The 20,438-nt window shown below is 43.0% G+C and overlaps 1 protein-coding gene across 1 annotated transcript in view; it reads right to left on the minus strand.

The window, feature by feature from the left end:
- Positions 1–3,327: 3,327 nt before the first annotated feature.
- Positions 3,328–20,438, minus strand: part of LOC147111974 (LHFPL tetraspan subfamily member 6 protein-like) — a 170,577-nt gene continuing 153,466 nt past the window's right edge. The window contains exons 3-4 of the mRNA XM_085999409.1: positions 10,746–10,844; positions 3,328–8,086 (exon numbers count right to left, since the gene is read on the minus strand). Coding sequence (XP_085855535.1) covers positions 7,968–8,086; positions 10,746–10,844 — 218 coding nt within the window. The 3' untranslated portion in view covers positions 3,328–7,967. The remainder of the gene's footprint in view (positions 8,087–10,745; positions 10,845–20,438) is intronic.

Genomic DNA, 20,438 nt, shown 5'->3' on the forward strand with positions numbered 1-20,438 from the left:
ATATTCCCTTTTTGCACCTCTTATTACTTTCTCTGTATCGCTTTGTGCTTTTTAAAGCTCTCCCAGTCCACCGGACTTGCACTTTTCACTATTTATGTAAGCCTTTTCTTTTAGCTTGATACTGTCTCTTACCTCATGGCTGTCTAACCACAGAAGTGCAGTCTTTGCCTTTTAGATCACTACTGTCAGGAAGTCTGTACACTCCTACCCTACTTTGCGGTTCCTTAACTCTACCCATAGTTTTTCTACTGCCCAATCACCCTTACTGAATTCCCTTCTTTCTACTGCTGTAATTGTGTCATTTATCAATAGTGCTAGTCCCTTTTCCCAATTTCCTTATCTTTACTGAAGATCCTATAGCCTGGAATACTTAGTCAATAATCATATCCAGCTTGTAGCCAGGTCTCTGTAACCACATCATGGCTACTGCATCATACCCTTGAAGCTGATTTTGTGTTTCTAGCTCACTTGTTATATTTTTTATACTATTTGGGTAACTGTCCCCCCTCAGGTCAGCTTTATGCTGACATGGCTCTTTCCTAGCAGTGAGATGGGTAGGCCATCCCATTTGTTTAGATCTCCATATTTGTTGGAAAGAGGAAAAAATAAATTCCGTAAAGGGTTACGAATTTGGCCGTCATAGTTATGTGCACGGTTTTGAAGCCTGCATCTTACCAAGGAAAGGGGTGTATGTGAGCCTTACTTTGAGATGGCCATTAAACTAAGACTTGTCAGCTGTGATTTTTGAAAATATTGAAGTACTGGCAGCACTGTTAGAAAATAAAGCAAATCCTTCTATTTATATAGCACCTTATCACATTGAAATGTCTCAAAGTGTTTCATACAGTGAATTACTTTTTGAAATGCGGTACTTATTATGTAGGCAAACATTACGTCCATTTTACTTCAGTGTGCTTTGAAGGTTTTGGCATGAATTTAGCTTCTGTTCCTATGTTGTCTTAAGATGACTATTGGGATCACTGTGACTAAAAACGGTGTTTGATAGGACCACACACACACACCTTAAGTGGAGTCCTGCTCACAACCATGTTTAACTTTTAGTTATTTACAGTTGTGTATTAAGATATGACCCGAGAGTCTGAAGTCAGATCCTATCGTTCTATAGTGCCTTAAGTGCATTCTCTAGCAGATTTCAAGCTGTAAGCTTTAGCAGGGAAAAGAGATTAACTTTTCTGCACCCATAATTGTAGAACATTGGATTTTATCTCGAGTCCTATCTTCCTGCATTGTCACTGTGTTGAAATCAAAATTTGTCACCCAGTCTCCTCTCCTAATTCATGAGCTCAAAAGTGTGGAACTCCTTACTTTCCTTAAACTTCTCTTCTTACAATCCACAAGCTTTTAAAACTCAAACTTAGCATTACCTTATTATTTCTCGATTTGTCTCATCTTTTCTCCTACGCTTTTCTTTTTGTTCAATTTTGAACATGTTAAGAAGGGGCAGGGCGGGGGTGGGGGAAATCAGTCAGGGTTCTTGCTCCCACTTGTTACTCTTGCTGGAAAGTGCAAATGTGTAAACATTATGTGAAGTTAGGATTAGGCTAAACTGTCATAGACCCCGTGGTTGAACAGCACACAAACACTTATTAATGAAAGTCGCAAATTACATCCTCTGTGACTGTGACCGTCGTGCACTCTCCCTCCTCATCCTTCTCGGCCTCTCTGCAACCTTTGACATGGCCAAACATACCAGGCTGATTTACTGACATACAGTTTTGGGAACGGAGCAGCAGGAGGCTCGTGGGGCGCTAAGCAAAGGGGAGGTGGCGGGCGGGGGGGATAAAAAAAATCGGCCGACTTACTTGGCACTAAATTTAGCGCCCAAAATGGTCGCTAACGAATTTTTCCCCCTGCGTTTCTCTGACTCTGGTCTCTTGTCTATCCCGCCTCCCTATGCCATAACCATTAGCGGCCATGTCTTCGGCCACCTAAGCCCTACATTCTGAAATTCCCTCTCTAAAGCCCTCCACCTCCTTCTTCTACTTTAAGACCCTTCTTAAAACCCAGCTCTTTGACCAAGCTTTTGGTCATCCCTCCTAATATCTCCGTCTTTGGCTCGGCCTCCATTTTTGTTTGATTGCGTTTCTGTGAAGCTCCTTAGGATGTTTTTTTAATGTTTAAAGCGCTATGTAAATGCAAGATTTTGTTGCTGTTATTTAGGCTGACGCACAAGGTATAGTCACATGGATAAGGTACCACTCATAGAACTGAACAGTAGGTCTTCAAGATGAGGAATGGGAATAATTGGAAGAAAACTAGAGGGAAAACTGTAGCAGATAAAATTTACAAGACATCTTTCTTTCAGAGGTCATGTTCTCTGGAGTTCCAGGATATATACTTCAAGTGGAAACTCACTTGCTAACTTAAATGAACTGTATTTTACTAACTATTATTACATCCTTCAAAAGAGAGCACAATAAGAGATTGCTGGGAATGAGATAAGTATGGAAAGGGCTCAACAAATACTGCATTGAACATTGCAGTTCCTGTACTGTTGGGAGTTAAGAAATTACATCTGTGGATAGCAACCAGCCAGACCTGTGTGCATATCTCTTCCCACCCCCTCCTGAAAATATTGACTGCCTGCTGGGATATGGTTCCACAGATGCCAGTCACCATCTTATACCTCACTCAAATAGCAGCATTCATCTGTGAGCTTTGATAGTGATTGTTGGCAGGCCATTCAACTGCATGAGGCATCATTGCCAAGCCTAATTCTGTCCTCATCTGACATCTACATCAGTAGACTTCCAGCAGGAATTGCTGCAACTGTTAGGAGCAGGAGCTATAACTGATTTACCCCTATCCTAATACATGAGCATCGAGACCAATTGCTTCTCTAACACAAGACAGAATGGGGATCAAATCTGTGACCTCTCTAGTTTATATGGCTCACGGGATAAACTTACCGAACCATCGGGGAGCCAAATAGATATTCCCTTGATTACCTTTGGAAGTCAGAAAAATTCTGTAAAACTTACCCTCAAGTTACCACAAGATGACTGATAAAGGCATGAATTACACAGAAATTACAACACAGAAACAGGCCACTTATACCAAGATCATTAGATTTTTGGTGTTGAAAAAGCTAAGACTGAAGTTGAACCTTTCATGGAGTACTCATGATTAAATGCTTTAATTGATTTCTGTTCGGACAAGTTGTACAGGCCTGTGGAAGGAACATTTTCATGTACTTAGAAGTTAAAACACTTTTATGTGGCGAAAATGACGATTAATTGCAACACACTTTAAATTATTGTATGAAAATAGCAGTTCTGTAATAAATGAAACTTTTACACTTATAAGTTAAAGCAACTGTAGGTACTTTAATGGTCTGAGCAAATGTACATGACACTTGCTGCAAATCGGTAGTTTAATAAAATAGTTGCACTGATATAGTACAGAGTAATAAAAGTTTGCAAAAAATGTATTGGAAAGAGATACAGATTGGGAATTACAGCACTGATAGCAACAAGTAGAGACAGTGAAAACATAACTTTAGATTCAGAATTGCACTCAGTTTGCGAGTTCCTTGAAAGGGTAGTTTGGAAAGTTTGCAAACTGTGAAAACATTAGGAAAAATGTCTGTGGTACCTCAGAGGCAGCCCCACTTGGCAGAAATCTTCATTTTACGCATAGCAGGTTACAGTCTGCATGTCTGTAACCCTATTGTGGCAACACTTTTAATGTACCAACCTGTACACATTAGAATTTTACTTTAAACCTACTTCTTTATATGTGCATGTAATAGTATATCTGGTATATGTAGGGCTACAAAAGAACAGCTGATTCTGCTCAGTCTGCAGAACAATACTAAACTGACCAGTAGAGGACAGTAGAGGGTAAGGCCATGTTGACTCTTTTTGGTATGTGAGGTACACACCCGTCTTGTTTAAGTTATTTTGTTCTCTCCTTTTTAGCTCACACCAAGCCATATGGTAACTGCAGCCACGGGGTAGACAACCTGCTCCCAGTCCTCTGTCCATACTGTTCTCCAGGCACTAGGAGCTGATCAGAAGTGGATCGACCGTGACTGTTTCTCTGATTAACACCTCCCACCCATTCCCCAAGTAAATCATTTTGCCTTCACTCTATATGTGGCATGGCTGAGATTGACAATGCATGAGTGGGCATGTTTCAGGTGAGAATTCCTATCCCATAACTTCATGGCACAGTTCATCAGAGCTTTAACATACCATGCACCATTCCATCCTGCCAATCTCAGGACACATCACTTTTGTAAATGTTAGAATTCTGACAACAGTCTGCGGATGGGATTACAGAACGCACCCGGGGTGAAATTAAACTTTGACGGGGGTGCAAAACGAGCGGTAATGGATTAGCCGTGTGTTACACACCGATTTTCCTTTCTATTGAAGCCAATGGAAGTTAAATTTCACCCTGACTTAGTTCAACATCCTCATGAGGAGATGCTTCAATTGACAGAATATAGCGTCTGAAATGCTTGTTAAAGGGGGTTTCATTGCACCTAATTCCCTGTCTTCATTAAGTAAAAATGCTGCACTAATGAACTTCCCTTTCCTATAAATGCTCAATCACTAATTTTGCAGTCTTCTGGGATCCATACTACATGTAAAGCAAGTTGCTGGCGATGACCTAGATTCTATGATACACTGTGTTCAGCTCCATTCTCTGCACTTCCACTCATCTGAAGGGCCATTAGATTTTTTTTTTAAACAAATCACTCTATAATTACTTGGTGAAGAGGCAATTACCTCTTAATATAAAATGTAACATCGACGTTTTCACCTGCATCACAAATTGAGGTGTGGGAGATATCTGAGAGATAACACAATGTAAACAAAGCTAAGTACCTTCAACTAATGATATTAAGATATTATAAATCATCAAGCTTTTTTGGGGAATAGGGCCCATTTTGAGCCCTGACAGATTTAGCATTCCTATAAATGTTTAATCAGTTGGCTCTTGTTCCAGGCTGTTGCTAGGGTTTTAGAAAGACCTCGACAACGGCACAGTTTTTAGACCCAATATATTTTATAATAATTTAACATTATGCTTCGGAGACATGTTTCTAAGCATGATCACGAAAACGTCTGCACATGATCACCCTCAGTCAGCACACATTTCAAATTCTAATTCCACTATTTTGCGTTTCAGCGACTTGGAATTTACCAAAACCTTGGATTGTTTAGTTTGACTTATATTACAGGGGCACTATCTGTAGTCTACATGTGATCTCGGTTCGCATTTTGTTTTTGGCTGGTATGCAGAAATTTGATTTGGAATCAAATACTTTGGGGTTTCCAGTCACACGCAGATGCTCAATTTAACAGGAGCGCAAGTGTGTCAGGGTAGTGGCACAAATATTTTTTGATAATTCCCATAAAGATGCCAATCAATGGTCTCTCACCTTTGGATCCAAAATTCAAACTTGGTTTGGGCGTGAAATTTTAACTGGGTCTGCAGGCTGTCCAGTTTATGTTTTTAGTCCAAACCTGATTTGAACTGTCCTGGCAAAGGGGCCCCAATTCCTGACCTTCACACCTACGAGCCAGGTGGTTCCTGGCTGGTAAACATATCACCACTGCATTTCATCAGTAACTATAAATTTAAATGTAAATCTGCTTCCATTTGTGGTTCCTTTTATGCCATTGGTTTGGTCTATTTGAATTTGACAGATTTGGTGGCCTGGAAAAACACTGTTTACTTTATTTTATTTATTGAATTTACGGTTTATTTACCAATGACGGAGCAGTGCTGAGACCAGACCTTTCAGGACCGCCGGACTGCCAAACTGAAACAGGTGAACTCAGCCACAAGTAGGGATGACGCATTCTATCAGGTCTTCTATCAGTTGTTTTGCAAGTTCAAGATTGATGTTACATCTGTGCACTGTAACTGCGATATATCTGAGGATGAGTCTGCAAGCCCCACCACAACCGTTACATATCTGATCCCAGATGGAGGTTAGAGATAGGGCTGAGGTCCCAGGGAGCAAAGGAGAAGGGAGGGTCTCCAGGTAGGATTGATGCGGAAAGTGTGGAGTTTTGTCTTGAGGAGTTTTAAGGCGGGCATAATACCCAGGGTTACCAGATGCATTCTGCTCGCCAGGTATGCATTCTCTATTATATGCCCACAGCTAACTATTGATTGTACTCACGACTTCTGACTGGTCAGGAGTGCGCTAATTTTTGGTCGTTGAAGTTATAAGTAGACAACAAGGCCTGGATTTTCCTTCACCCTGAATCAGGTGGGATAGTGTTGGAACTGGTGGAAAAATGAGGCAGTGAGGTCTACCACTGCCTCCCTGCCCCAACTTGGATTTTCCTCCACATGTAGATTATAGCAGGAAGCGTTGGGCTCTGACTACTGCCGCAGCGTCAGTCGTCCTGGGAACCGCCAGGAGAAGGGCGGTGGTAAACCCCCGGGTCATCAGGGCCGATCACCCTTTTTGGGAGAAAGGGGACCTTACTGGGTGCCTCTCTCTCCCTCCAATTAGGCCACATACCCCAACCTTTGTTAGGACTTGGCTCAGTCTGAGGCCTGACAGTAAAATGTACCTCAGATCTTTGTGGCCCCTTGAACCCTGCCTTCACTTCTGCTGGTGCTGCCGTGGCGGTCTCATTGCAGAACCACTTTTCCTTGGTTGCAGTGGGGGCTGGGGCGGGGGCGGGGGGCTCCCACTTGCTGATAGGGATGCCGGCAGGAGCCAACCCTGCATACATAATGACCCATTACCCAGGAAATTGAGTTGGATTCATGGCATGATTGGGGCATTGGGTGGAAGTCCTGCCCTGGCCTTCCACTGGCAGGAAGAGGAGAATCCAGACCCAAATCTTTTGTTTTTTTGCTGTTTACAGGATTTGTTAAATATCTGCATAGAAAGTGACTGTTACCTGTACACTGTAACAGCAACAACACTGACACAAAGTTCTACCATACGGACATATATACTGAAGTGTACACACGTGGAATACAATCTACCCTGACGTGATAACATGGTACACAATATAAAATACTGCTATTAGGTACATTTACTAGCCTTTAACATTGTCACCAAATTATAAACACATCACAGTTTTTTTTCCAAAAGGGAAATGTGTGTGTATGTGTGTGTATATATAATTATATATATAATTATGTACATATATGTAAAAAAAAAAGCTTTTACTAGTAAATTGGTCCTTTGAAAAACCTTATTTAAAGGCGAAGAAAGGTCCAAGGGGAGTACTTTTCATTCAAAGTGCTCCATCTTTTACAGAAGAAAATAATGTACTCACCATAAACTCTTTGTTTTAAAAAAAAATTGTAAATATTATTGCTGGCATGGAGAGCGACTCCCCATTGGCGGAGAGTGTTCGCTGTGACTTCCAGAGCAGCTCTAAAGCGAACAACCGAAGGCAGAACTTCTCAACGGTTTGAGAGGTGCCCCAGAGCCACCGACCCCAAGAAAGCAAGTGATTGGCTGCTTTGTAATCATTTCCCCTTCCTGTTCCCCTGCCCCCCACCCTTTGCTATGGAGCCATTCCACGAATCTCCCCATCAGTGATGTCACCAGTGGCCGAACAAGCAGGAACATCTTCCTCAAGGGCCTCCATTTGTACTGAAGCATCAACAATATTTATGGTGAGCCTATTCTATAAAATGGGGGAGTTTGAGCAGGGAGCACTTTGAGCGAAGAGAACTTGCCCAAGACTTTCCTTCCTCTTCAGTGATTTGAAAGGCCTTGACACTATACATCCTAGAAACAAACACTTAAAAGAAAGAAAATCATAATCCCAGACCACAAGTGTTTTGTTCAGATTCATTTTCAGTTCGGAATCTTCTTATTTCAGGTTTTGAATGCGATTAGGAGCAAGTTCAGTAAGGAAGCATTGGAAAAGTTCCAGAAAATGTTTTGCCTGTAATTTCACTCCTCCTCGGCTCTCTTGCTCAGAGCTGTTTCTTTGTCCTTATTTGGGGTTTCAGTATGGATACTGTTTCTGTTTTTTCCCAGCAAAGCAAGCCAGCCAAGTGCAGAGAAGCATTGCAGCCGCTGCACCTCCTCCAGTACAGTAATAGGCCCATCCCAGCTGGCATGTGCCTACAAATAAATAAAAAAAGCTGTGTCAATTCTAATATTATCAAGCTTTGCGTCACATGCAGCTTTCTAGTCAATGATGTATGAGCTTCTCCAAGAGGCACCCTTCTACTTTAGACAGTGCGAGGTCTGACCACAGAACTGAGCTTTCCAGAGTGCCATGGAGTTTGTCACATGGTAAGTTTCCAGTCATAAACACAGAATCCTAGCTACATGCGGAGTGAGGCAGAGGCCAAGGGCTTCCTCATAGGCAGGGAAACTTGAGCCCAGAAATGACTGTGAGCAGCGTTACTGTACAAATGCTCAGCGCACTCATATCAAGTTCTTTGCTGTTATTTTAATGGAAGAGCTAACCCCTTTATTTTACATTGGCTAATGCCTTTGTTAAAATAGCAGATAGAGGCATCGATATGATTGTACTTAGCAATCTTAGATTAACGTGAGGCAAACCCGGAAAGGTTGCGGGTGGACAAGACAACTCATTGGCAGCCACCGGAAGCTGACTAGCAATTAACTCACCTGTGGTGTGGTTATGGTTAACATTCCAGAACAAGGAACTAACAAGATGAGCTTCTAATAGGTAACAGTGTCAGCTTAGCTCAGTTGTAAGACTCAACTCTGAACCAGAAGGTTGTGGGATCTAGTTCTACCCCAGGTACACACAATCTAGCCTAACACTTCAGTGCACTACTAAGCAAGTGCTGTATTGTTATAGGTGCTGTTTTTTGTTCAGATCTTGCATGGAGGCTCTGCCTGCCTATTCAGAGGGATGCATTTTTTTGCTATTACAATATTCTGGCAAAATTAATCCCTCGAAAAATACCACCAAAATAGATTAACTGATCGTTCACCAACAGCAACAATTTGCATTTACATAGTGTCTTTGATGTAGAACAACATCCCAGGTGCATCAAGGAGGGGATACAGAAAAAAATGGATCATGAGCCAAAGGAGATATTAGGAGGAGGTAACCAAAAGCTTGGTCAAAATGGTGGGATTTAAGGAGGGTTTTAAAAGGGGGAGCTGGAGGTGGATAGCTAGGAGGGTTTAGGGAGGCAATTCCAGAACATGGGGCCTAGTCAATTGATGGACAGCGGCCAATGGGAGGATGAAGTGGAGGGCATGCACAAGAGACTGAAGTTAGAGGAATGAAGAGTTGAGGATGGTTGTAGGGCTGGGGGAGACTACAGAGATAGGGAGGGACATGGATGGTTTAAACACAAGGATAAGAATTTAAAATTTTAGGCACTGGGGGAACTGAGAGCTAATGTAGGTCAGCAAGGACAGGGCTGATAGGCAAATGAGAGTTGGTGCAAGATAGGACAACAGATGAGCTAAAGTATACAGAGGATGGAGGATGGGAGAGCAGCCAGGAGAGCGTTCGATTAGTCCAGTCAGGCATCAATGAGGGTTTCAGTGGAAGATGGGCTGAGGTAGATCAGAATCAGGTGATGTTTAAGCAGGTGAAAGTTGGCAGTCTTTGTGATGGAGAGGATATGGGGTTGGAAGCTCAGCACAGGGTTGAATATGCTGCAAACAGTCTGGTGCAGCCTGAGACAGTGGCCGGGAAGGAATGTAGTTGGTAGCAAGGGTACAGCTTCAGTCTTCTCAGTCTTTAGATGCAAGAAATTGAGCCTCAACCAAGACTGGAAATCTGATAAACAGTCTGACAGCACAGAGGCAATGAAGGGGTCGCGAGAGATGGTGGAGAGATAGGGTTGGGTATTGTCGATGTACATGTTGAAGTTGACCCCATGTCTGCAGATATAGCCAGGGGACAGCATGTAGATAAGGAAGAGGAGGGGGCCAAGAATGGATCCTTGGGGGACTCCTGAGGCGATGGGGTGGGGTGAAGAGAAGCTATTCATCTCACTGCTGTTCTTTGGGATATCCTGAGGATGTTAAAGATGTTATATAAATGCAAGTTCTTTCTTCCCAATAAGGCACACATTCTAGACTATCAACTCAGTCCAACTATTTAGTGCAATCCTCACAACAGACAGATCATAGTCAGGAAGCACTACCCAACCAGGAATATTTTGTAAGTGTTTTGGTACCACACCTGCTCACTATCATGACCACCCATAAAAATGGTAAGGCTAGGAGATCTAGATATCCCACTAATCAAATCCTCCATTTGAAGAGGTTTTACTGTGCTCTATTCAAAGTAGATTAGCTGAAGAATTAAACATATCTTGGACCCTATAACTTTAAAGTCCAGATTTATTGGAGCGCCTGTTCACTCTTTAGATCGCCCTGTGCCCCACAGTATTCCTGGGTGAGAGATCAGGCAGGTGAGCCAAACCCTGGGCTCAGCTAGTGCTGATCCGTAACTGGCCACCACCATCTCACTACTGGGTCAATCTCTATCTACAGCGCTCCTAACATAGCTCTGCCTGTCAGGAGTACATAATGGGAATTTGGGTATGTAGCCATCACAAGTTTTACTGGACAGAAGATCATGTTGGGAGGGAATTGCTTTCACATTTCCAGTCTGCATTTTCTGCACCAGGAGGTCTACAGACAAAAACTCTCCCCTATGAATCCTCCCAGAAAGCAGCAAAGATTTCAGAGGAAATCATGGCTCGTATATTTTGACCCCAAGCAATAGGATTTGAAAATGGTTTATAGCTAACCCTGACTGGAAGTTGAGTCCCCTTACCTAGCTCGAACTGCTCTGAGAGATTGCTGCAGGTCTGTTGCACCTCTTCACTATTCCAGCCTAGGGGATACAGGGCGCAACCCGAGCCAATCAGCAGACCTGGTGAATAAAAAGGATAAATATATTTGTTAAACATTTAAGCTGGGGGATAAATATGCATTATAATATCTATTGCATACTAAAAAGCCAACAGCACATAGCGCAAATAAGCTCGTCATATCCTAGTACCCGTTATGTGATGCATCTCACTCCATTTGCACTTGTTGCTGCCTGGCATCGGACTATCAAGTGGCCAACATTAAATGACAGGAGAATCAAAACAAAATTATTCTTAAAAAAGCTGGACATTGACAGTTAGTGAGATTGTCACCAAGCAGGTTGTTAGAAACAATGACCTCAAAGGAGATGTCCGAGAACAGGGTTTGAATCCAACCCAGACTAATGGAACAAAACTCTGTTGGCTCTGAGCGTCTATGCAAAGGAAAGCAAAGAGAGAGCATGAAAAAATATTGACAAGGAAAACCCAACGATGTTTTATAAATACATTAAGAGCAAGAGGATAACTAAAGTAAGAGTAGGGCCGATGAGGGACCATAAAGGTAACCTGTGTGTGGAGGCGGAAGACATAGGTATGGTTCTTAATGAATACTTTGCATCTGTTTTCACAAAAGAGAGGGCAATGCAGACATTGCAATCAGGGAGGAGGAGTGTGAAATATTAGATGAAATAAACATAGTGAAAGTCTGTTAAGAGAAGTAAGAAAGGAAATAGCAGAAGCTCTGACCATCATTTTCCAATCCTCTCTGGCTACAGGTGTGGTGCCAGAGGACTGGAGGACTGCTAACGTGGTACTAGTGTTTAAAAAGGGAGAAAGGGATAGACCGGGTAATTACAGGCCAGTCAGCCTAACCTTGGTGGTGGGAAAATTACTGGAAAAAATTTTGAGGGACAGGATAAATCTTCATTTAGAGGACACGGATTAATCATGGGACAGTCAGCATGGATTTGTTAAGGGAAGGTCGTGTCTGACTAACTTGATTGAATTTTTCGAGGAGGTAACAAGGAGGGTCGATGGGGGTAGTGCCTTTGATGTAGTCTATATGGATTTTAGCAAGGCTTTTGATAAGGTCCCACATGGCAGACTGGTCATGAAAGTAAAAGCCCATTGAATCCAAGGCAAAGTGGCAAGTTGGATCCAAAATTGGCTCAGAGGCAGGAAACAAAGGGTAATGGTCGAAGGGTGTTTGTGTGACTGGAAGGCTGTTTTCAGTGGGGTTCTGCAGGGCTCAGTACTGGGTCCTTTGCTTTTTGTGGTATATATCAATGATTTGGACTTGAATGTAGGAAGTATGATTAAGCAATTTGCAGATGATACAAAAATTGGCTGTGTGGTTGATACTGAAGAAGAAAGCTGTAGACTGCAGGAAGATATCAATGGACTGGTCAGGTGGGCAGAACAATGGCAAATGGAATTCAATCTGGAGAAGTGTGAGGCAATGCATTTGGGGAGGGCTAACAAGGCAAGGGAATACACATTAAATGGTAGGACACTGAGAAGTGCAGAGGATCAGAGGGACCTTGGAGTGCATGTCCACAGATCCCTGAAGACAGCAGGACAGGTAGATAAGGTGGTTAAGAAGGCATACGGGATACTTGCCTTTATTAGCCGAGGCATAGAATATAAGAGCAGGGAGGTTATGCTTGAACTGTATAAAACACTAGTTAGCCCACAGCTAGAATACTGCGTATAGTTCTGGTCACCACATTACAGGAAGGATGTGATTGCACTAGAGGGGGTGCAGAGGAGATTTACGAGGATGTTGCCTGGGCTGGGGAATTTTAGCTATGAGGAAAGATTGGATAGGCTGAGGTTGTTTTCTTTGGAACAGAGGAGCCTGAGGGGAGACCTAATGGAGATGTATAAAATTATGAGGGGCCTAGATAGAGTGGATAGGAAGGACCTATTTCCCTTAGCAGACAGGTCAATAACCAGGGGGCATAGATTTAAAGTAATTGGTCGGAAGTTTAGAGGGGGTTTGAGGAGAAAGTTTTTCACCCAGAGGATGGTGGGGGTCTGGAACTCGCTGCCTGAAAGGGTGGTAGAGGCAGAGACCCTCATCACATTTAAAAAGTACTTGGATATGCACTTGAAGTGCGATAACCTACAAGACTACGGAGCACGAGCTGGAAAGTGGGATTAGGGTGCATAGCTCTTTGACGGTCGGCAGGGAGAATATGGGCTGAATGGCCTCCTTCCGTGCTGTAAATTTCTATGATATATGAAAGCTAAGTGATCTCAATCCAGTATCCTTAGGCCTCAGCACAAGTTACCCTCAGAGGATGGATAGAACAGTTTTCTTAGAGGAGGTGTGTTGCTTTGGTTTGACATCGCCAGTACAAAACCAGATGTAAACTGTGCCCGAGGTTTCTTTGGGCCACATGGTCCCTTTTTAAACCTATCTTCAGTTAATTAAAATCTTCAGAGAATGAGGACTCCTTTTACTTGTTTATCTTCGAGGGTCCAGGCTGCAATCCTGGCCTGGACCCTAAGATGGGCCCCACTTATGCCAAATGTACCACAGCCAACCATATGCCATGTCTGAGTAGGCCAGGGCACGGAAACTCCAACCTTCAAAGGTTCCCCCACTTAACCCCCTTACGCTGCTGGACTTGCAAGGGGCAGGTGGAGGGTCTGCTCTTTACTAGGCCGAGCAGGATTTCCAGCCTCTCTGGGTCCCAGCCTAGGCCGGGAAATTCCTTGGTGCTGCTCCCGCTCCTCCAGCGGAATGGGAACAGCTCCGAGGAATTTCCCGGCCCGAGTCTCCAACCATTTCGGTGCACACCTGCCGAAGTTATGGTGGGAGTCCACTGGAACGGCCACAATCTTTGGCCCCTTAATGTTTAAATCCAGGCAGAGAAGTGTAAGCACACTTGTGCAATGTTCTCTCCTGGGCAGCAGAATTGAAGTATCAGGCAACAAACCAGTAGGTGCAGTCTAAATGCACCCTGATTTATACCTGGTACTGCTTAATGCTGAGTTTGGGTGCCTGAAATCTCTCACCTTGATCAGCACAAAATTGACCAAAAAAAACAAGGGAACGCCTATTGATCATTTTTGCACTTTGATGAAGTGTGCAGGGAATTCCAAGGGGGGTTTATTGTAAGACTGTAGTCAGTTCCTGTATCTATGATACGCAAGCCACATTGGGCACATTACTTCAAGCAGTAAGAACAAACTAAATCAATTCAGAGTGCTGAAACATCCACCTCTCTAGCCTTTATCAGCAGGCTTGATAGTGAGTAACACTATTAGGTTGTCTGAACTATTGTAAATGTTTCACTCCCAGAGATTTGAGCACTTTCCCATACTAGCATCTTTGCAGTAATAATATTTTTTGCTGAAATGCTCGGCCTGCAAAAATATAATTACTGCAAAAACACTTAATTAAGAGGGTAGACCTAGAAGTGGAGGTGAATCTCTGATTATAAATTTACCACACACACAACTGCCATTCATAAAACATTATTTTTGCAGAATAATAAGTAATTTGACAGTAACTTGTTGGTGACGGATCAGAGGACCCATTATGTTGGTAATATGACTTGGAAGTAATTGGTACCAGGGCGATAGCAGAACAGTTTATTTCTCCCTCGGTGTTTGAAGAACCGTCAGTTAAGGGTTAGCACTGAACGTGACTGTTTCTGCTCCCCAGCATGCTTTCTTCGGTTTTCCTTAACCATGTGTTAATTGATGTTATTTTTGGCACTGCGGTAAGCCAGTGTTAAAAATAACAGCAACTGTAAACGCCAACATAAAATCTCGGTGACAATTTATAACAGTGCTCACATTTTATGTTATTTTTAACACTGCGCTAAAATAATGGCCACCAGAAAATCCTGGCTTTTATGTCCTTGTATAGTCACTCTTGCTGTTCTGTAAGGTGTTTACTGCCTTCCACTGCTCAGACTTTATTCTTGGACAATACAGCAAGCAACCTGTCCCAGGACTCAGCCAATGCTACTCTGTAACTGGCAATCAGGATGTGTTCAAGAGCAGCCTGGGTGACTTACCCTTTGATTTTCTGTGCCTCCCTGCAGGGAAAGTGTCTGGGCTTCATTCAGTATCTCTTTACAATAGCAGGAATACAGCCAAAACCTCACAAGTATGGAGAACTGCAGTTGTGGAGCTATGTTCTATCCCGGTTCTTGATCATCCAACTTCATCTTCTAAGCTACATGCTTGCCAACATCGTCAACATTTCCTTTTCTTCTGAGCACTTTAATAACCTCACTACCCCAAGAAACCCACCATTGTCTCCAACTAATACCCTTTCTCCATCCTTTTGTTGCTTTCCAAAGTCTTGGAACGCGTTGTTGCCTGAGAACCATGCTCCTATGTCTCCCACTATTTGTTGTTCAAAATCCTCCAATCTGGCTTCTGCCCCTGCAACAATACTGAAGTTGAAATGGTCCGAGTCACAAATAACATTCTGCGCAACTGTAATCATTCTGTTCCTCCTCCTCACCTTCAGACTCCATACCATCATCCGCCAACATCTCTTCTCTGCAATCCACCTCCATGGTACTGCTCTCTCCTCGTTCCAATCATACCTGTTGCATATGGAGTCATCTCATCACCTCCGGTAGCTTCTCTTCCTGCCCACTTCTCTCCACTTTACCGCTTCCTTCTCTGCTGTCAAAACCCTCCTCAAAACCCTGCTATTCAACTCTGTATTCAGCCCTGCCCAAACTAACCCTCTCTGTTGTACCTATTCCTCTTCTGCATGGCATCCACTGTTTTTCCTCTTTAATGTAAATCACTTCCTGCACATGAGGAGTGCTGCAGTAATACAAGTTCTTGTTGTATGGCCTGGCACATCAGCACACCATTACAGAGACTCATACAGCACAGAAGGAGACCATTCGGCCCATTGTGCCTGTAACTGACTCTTCGAAACAGCTATCCAATTAGTCCCACTGCCCTGCTCTTTCCCTATAGCCCTGCAAATTGTTCCTTCCCAAGTATATATCCAGCTCCCTTTTGAAAAGCTGCTATTGAATCCGCTTCCACCATCCTTTCAAGTGGTACACTCCAGATCATAAAAACATGCTGCATAAAAAAAAAATCTCATCATCCGCCCTGGTTCTTTCACCAATTAGCTTATTATTGTACTACTCCAGTGCTACTGAAGTGTAACTTTTATTTATGAGCACTTCAATTTTATTTGAGATTGGTATTTGTTATAATTTGTAGGCTATCACATCAGTGACTAAATGCCAATTAATTTCAAAATATCAAAGCTTGGTATCTCACCATACCTGTTTAGTGTGCTCCGCTCAGATAAATGGAGAAGTAGCAGATAATTATAAGGTTCCTCTCTGTAACCTTGAAGCACAGACACATTAATCTAATGATGTGTATTCCCCAGAATACATGTGCCTCCAATTTCTGCTCCAGGTGACAGCATTTCTATTAACTTCCTTATCACCTCGAAGGGAAAGCTAGTTGGGCGGAGAAAGTTTCAGTGCTCAGTTCTGCGCTGGCCTGACAGCTATCGGCTAAATATGATCTATTGAAACACAGTTCTATTTTTAGGTTGGTTAAAAAATGTGAGATATTGGAAGAAAAAAAGAACAGGCTTGTTGGTCTTAACAGCCTATTCCTGTTCCTAAAAAATTCTTACATTCTTATAATACTTGAATAAATTTGACTTTTTCTCTCTCTCTCTCTCTCTCTTCATAGCTCAGCAGCACTGAGCTTAGTCACACAGCCCATAATAAGCCCTCAGGAAACCTTCCTCTGTTCAGTGCCCCATCCATAAATCAAAGAGAATTAGTCCCAATGACTGGAGATCCTGAAAATTAACTGTCATTAGTGCAAAATCAAAAAGAAATGTGCGATCCAAAAACACCGACCACTCTTAAGAAAAAATAATGACAATTAAAGTGCAAATTATTTATACTTCAGAACCAAATGAAATACTTCAGGGAACATTTTCTTGGCACATCAACGGGTTGAAATGTCTTTGGGACATCCAAATCACAGTGAGTGAGTCATCGGGACTTGCTCTTGTAATGATTAATGAGGCTAAAATGTGGATAAATGACAGCGACACACAGTACAATACCCAAGTGCTGGAACTTGCCAAAATGCTTCTGGGCAACTTCATTTTGCTTCTAGTTTTGCAGTAGGTCGATACAGTAGGTAGCGCAGGCAGGAGTTCTTTTGGAGTTAGCTATCTGCATTAAAAATAGGGTATAAGTGGCGTGACTTTCTTCAGGGCTGATGTTGGCAGATTAGAATTCAACTTCATTTGCAACGATGTTTTTACCACATGGGTATAATGAATGGCCTTTATAAGTAAATGTCCACCAGCCAGAATTCACACACTGCAGTAGCCATTTTGTTCTTTTTAAAGAAAATATCTTATGCCATGCACAGCTGGATTAGTGTCCTTCTGAGGACAGACAAGACTGCACGTCATAACCATGGCTGCAGTGTTCAGAGAGCTGAGCTTTTCAATGATTGTGGGGTTCAAATTCGTTTTCAACAGGTCTTATTTCTACTACCAGTAGCTACTACAAGCTCTCTTATCAACTGGCCTGTCCTCTTATTAACCAGTATGCCCCACCTCCTGTCAACTAGTTTCTCCTTATCAAATGACCTACTCCCTTATCAGCCACTCTGCTCACTTCTCAACTAGTCTGCCCCCTTATTAACCAGCCGCTCCTTTGTTGTTGACCAACCTGTTCCTGTATTAACTAACCTTTCCCCCACCCCTCGCTCTCCGCTCCCCACGCCACCCCAGTCCACTGGTCTGTCTCCTTATCAACTAGTTTGATCCTTTACAGAGTGGCTCCCACGGATAATGGGGCAATTCCTTGCTTGTTAATACTATTAGTTTACTGGCAGATGCAAACTGTAAATATTCGCAGATGTAAACATTGCTCTTAACTTTCGCTTGTGGGGAAAGCCCTCTTGCGCATTCTAATTAATAAAAGGAACTGGAATATACTTAGATCTGTAGACCATAAACCCTTTTATGTGTTCAATACAGTTGTATAATTTTAGTGCTTTTATTACAGGTGACGGTACACATTTAAAGAAATAAATGCAACAACAACAACTTGTATTTATAAATGCAGAAGAAATATTGGAAGATTCTACCACTTTCTAATTAGGCAAAAAAAAAATTAAGAAGTGAAACCAAAATCACAACAGAGACTAAAGCCACTCCATCCATGAAGAAACCTCACACTATAGAACAAAGTGAGAATGATTAATTCTGTGCAGACTTCAACCTGCTCATTCTCATTCATACAGCCAGACTACAAAGGTGAAAAGGTTTCTCATTTTTCTCATTTACCCCAAGCTGTTTCTTGCTGCTATTAGATAAAGACGGGAAGCAAATAACTGGATGGATGGATGTCCTGGGTGAAATCAGACAATGGGGATATGGCTGGTGTCTGCCCAAAACAAAGAGGGACAAAGTAACTAGAAAGAAAGGCCAATCACTGCCCATTTAAAACAGAAAAGTACAGACATGTTGCCTTACTAGGCACCAGTGTAATCCATTATATATCATTTTAAGATAAAAACAGCAAATATTGGAAATCTGAAATAAAAATGAACAGAAAATGCTGGCAATTTCACAGGAAGTCAATCAGCATCTGAAACAGAAAGATAGGTTCATATTTTGGGAGGGTCCTTCATAGTGACCAAGAGTCCCAGCCAAAATGTTATCTACCTTTCCCTTTTAGATGTTGAGTGACCCACTGTACGTTTCCAGCTTATATTTAGTATGCATTGTTTACCACTTGTCAGTATATCAATATTTATACCTGTTCACTTGTGAAAACAGCACAATAAAAAAAGAAAATAGAAAATTCTGTAGGATATAAATATATATTTATTCTAGGAATTTAATATAACTATAACTGGCTACAATGTAGGGGATGCGGGGTAAATTACACAAGGGAACTTGTAGCGTGGTGGGCTGCTGGAGTACTGGAAAGATGCCACACATCAAGTCCCTGACCTCAGTCAGGTCAGCAGAGGTACTGAGCAGAGGTGTCATTGTTCCAATGTTTCACACTGTTATAGAAAGGTTGCTACAGATAACAACGGGTGTTTCAGTAATCAGAAAACTGATAACATGGTCTGTTTAAAGTTGTTGGCATACAGTTAAGAAATACTGAGGGAGAAATTGTGCCCTTTTCTGGTGGAAAAGAGTGGCACAAAGGACCAATTTTGGGCTGCAACACCCCTCGCTCGATCTGCGTCTGCATCATGGGTGCCGCCATATTAGTAAAGGTGGCTTTCCAGGTGTTAGGTTTACTTGGTCTACATGCGGCTCAGGCCACCAGCAGAATGTATGTTTTTATTTACTTACCTTTGTGTGGAGACGGAAGGAGCAGGAGTGCTCCTCCTGGTTCCACAGCACTACGTGCACCACTGCTGACCCATGTTAGCCTCTGTCCCTCCACCCTCCCAGGACATACCTCAGGACCACACAGAGGCAGCCAGCCCAAAGCAGCCCGCTTGCTTGGCACCATATCCACCACCTTAAACATTCACTCCCTCCACCACCGGCGTACCGTGGCTGCAGTGTGTACCATCTACAAGATGCACTGCAGCAACTCGTCAAGGTTTCTGCAACAGCACCATCAAACCCACGACCTCTACCACCTAGAAGGACAAGGGCAGCAGGCGCATGGGAACACCACCACCTCCAGGTTTCCCTTCAAGTCACACACCATTCTGATTTGGAAATATATCGCTGTTCCTTCATCGTTGCTGGGTCAAAATCCTGGAACTCCCTCCCTAACAGCACTGTGGGAGTACCTTCACCACACGGACTGCAGCGGTTTAAGGCGGCGGCTCACCACCACCTTCTTGAGGGCAATTAGGGATGTGCAATAAATGTTGGCCTTGCCAGCGACACCCAGATCCCGTGAATTAATACAAAAAATTGTAGCGGAGCAAAGTGGCACAATTATAAACACGTGGCCGGTGGCCCAATTTCGGATGGGCCTCCAGCTTCTGGAGTGCACGCTGACTGTTCTTCTCCTGAAGGCAAGCCTAAATCAACTTCTAGGACACGGTGTCATGTGCTGTTAAATGCTTTCTCCCAGCCTCTTCTGTGCTTTAGGCTGAACAGCTGATGAGTGTTCAGTTTACCCAAACTAATCACAGTCATGGGGCTGATTGTAAAGAACCTCGTGGTGCTGTTGGGACTGTTAGCAAATGGTATGTGTGCAGCTTCCCTGTGGCTTCAGACATCATATCTGCAGCTGTTTCGATGCAATTCATGTCAAAGAGGCAATCAGCGGGACTGCCAGCGGCTGCTTTCTGTACAGTTCACCTGCAGTACAGAGCTGGGGTCAGGGAGAGAGGGAATTCTCCCATCTGGCAAGGTTAATGTCCCACTCCGAATCCTATATTAAACTAATATATTGCCTTGCTAACCTGTGGAGCTTTTCAACATGCTGGCGACTGTCACTGCCCGTCACGAGATATGCTGTTAAAGGGTCTGCTCTCAATGAGGGCGTGACAACAATGAAGCTTTTTTGTCTTTACGGTATTATGTTTGGCTTCTTTCTTTATGTCACGGTATATACAGGATTAAAACCACTCTGACTTACAGAAAAATGGCCCCAAATCAGACGAGGGCCTAGAAATTCAGGCGCGCC

The sequence above is a fragment of the Somniosus microcephalus genome, chromosome 10 (assembly GCF_052327205.1).
Source record: "Somniosus microcephalus isolate GS21.2 chromosome 10, FLI_Smic_1.0, whole genome shotgun sequence".
Lineage (NCBI taxonomy): Eukaryota > Metazoa > Chordata > Chondrichthyes > Squaliformes > Somniosidae > Somniosus > Somniosus microcephalus.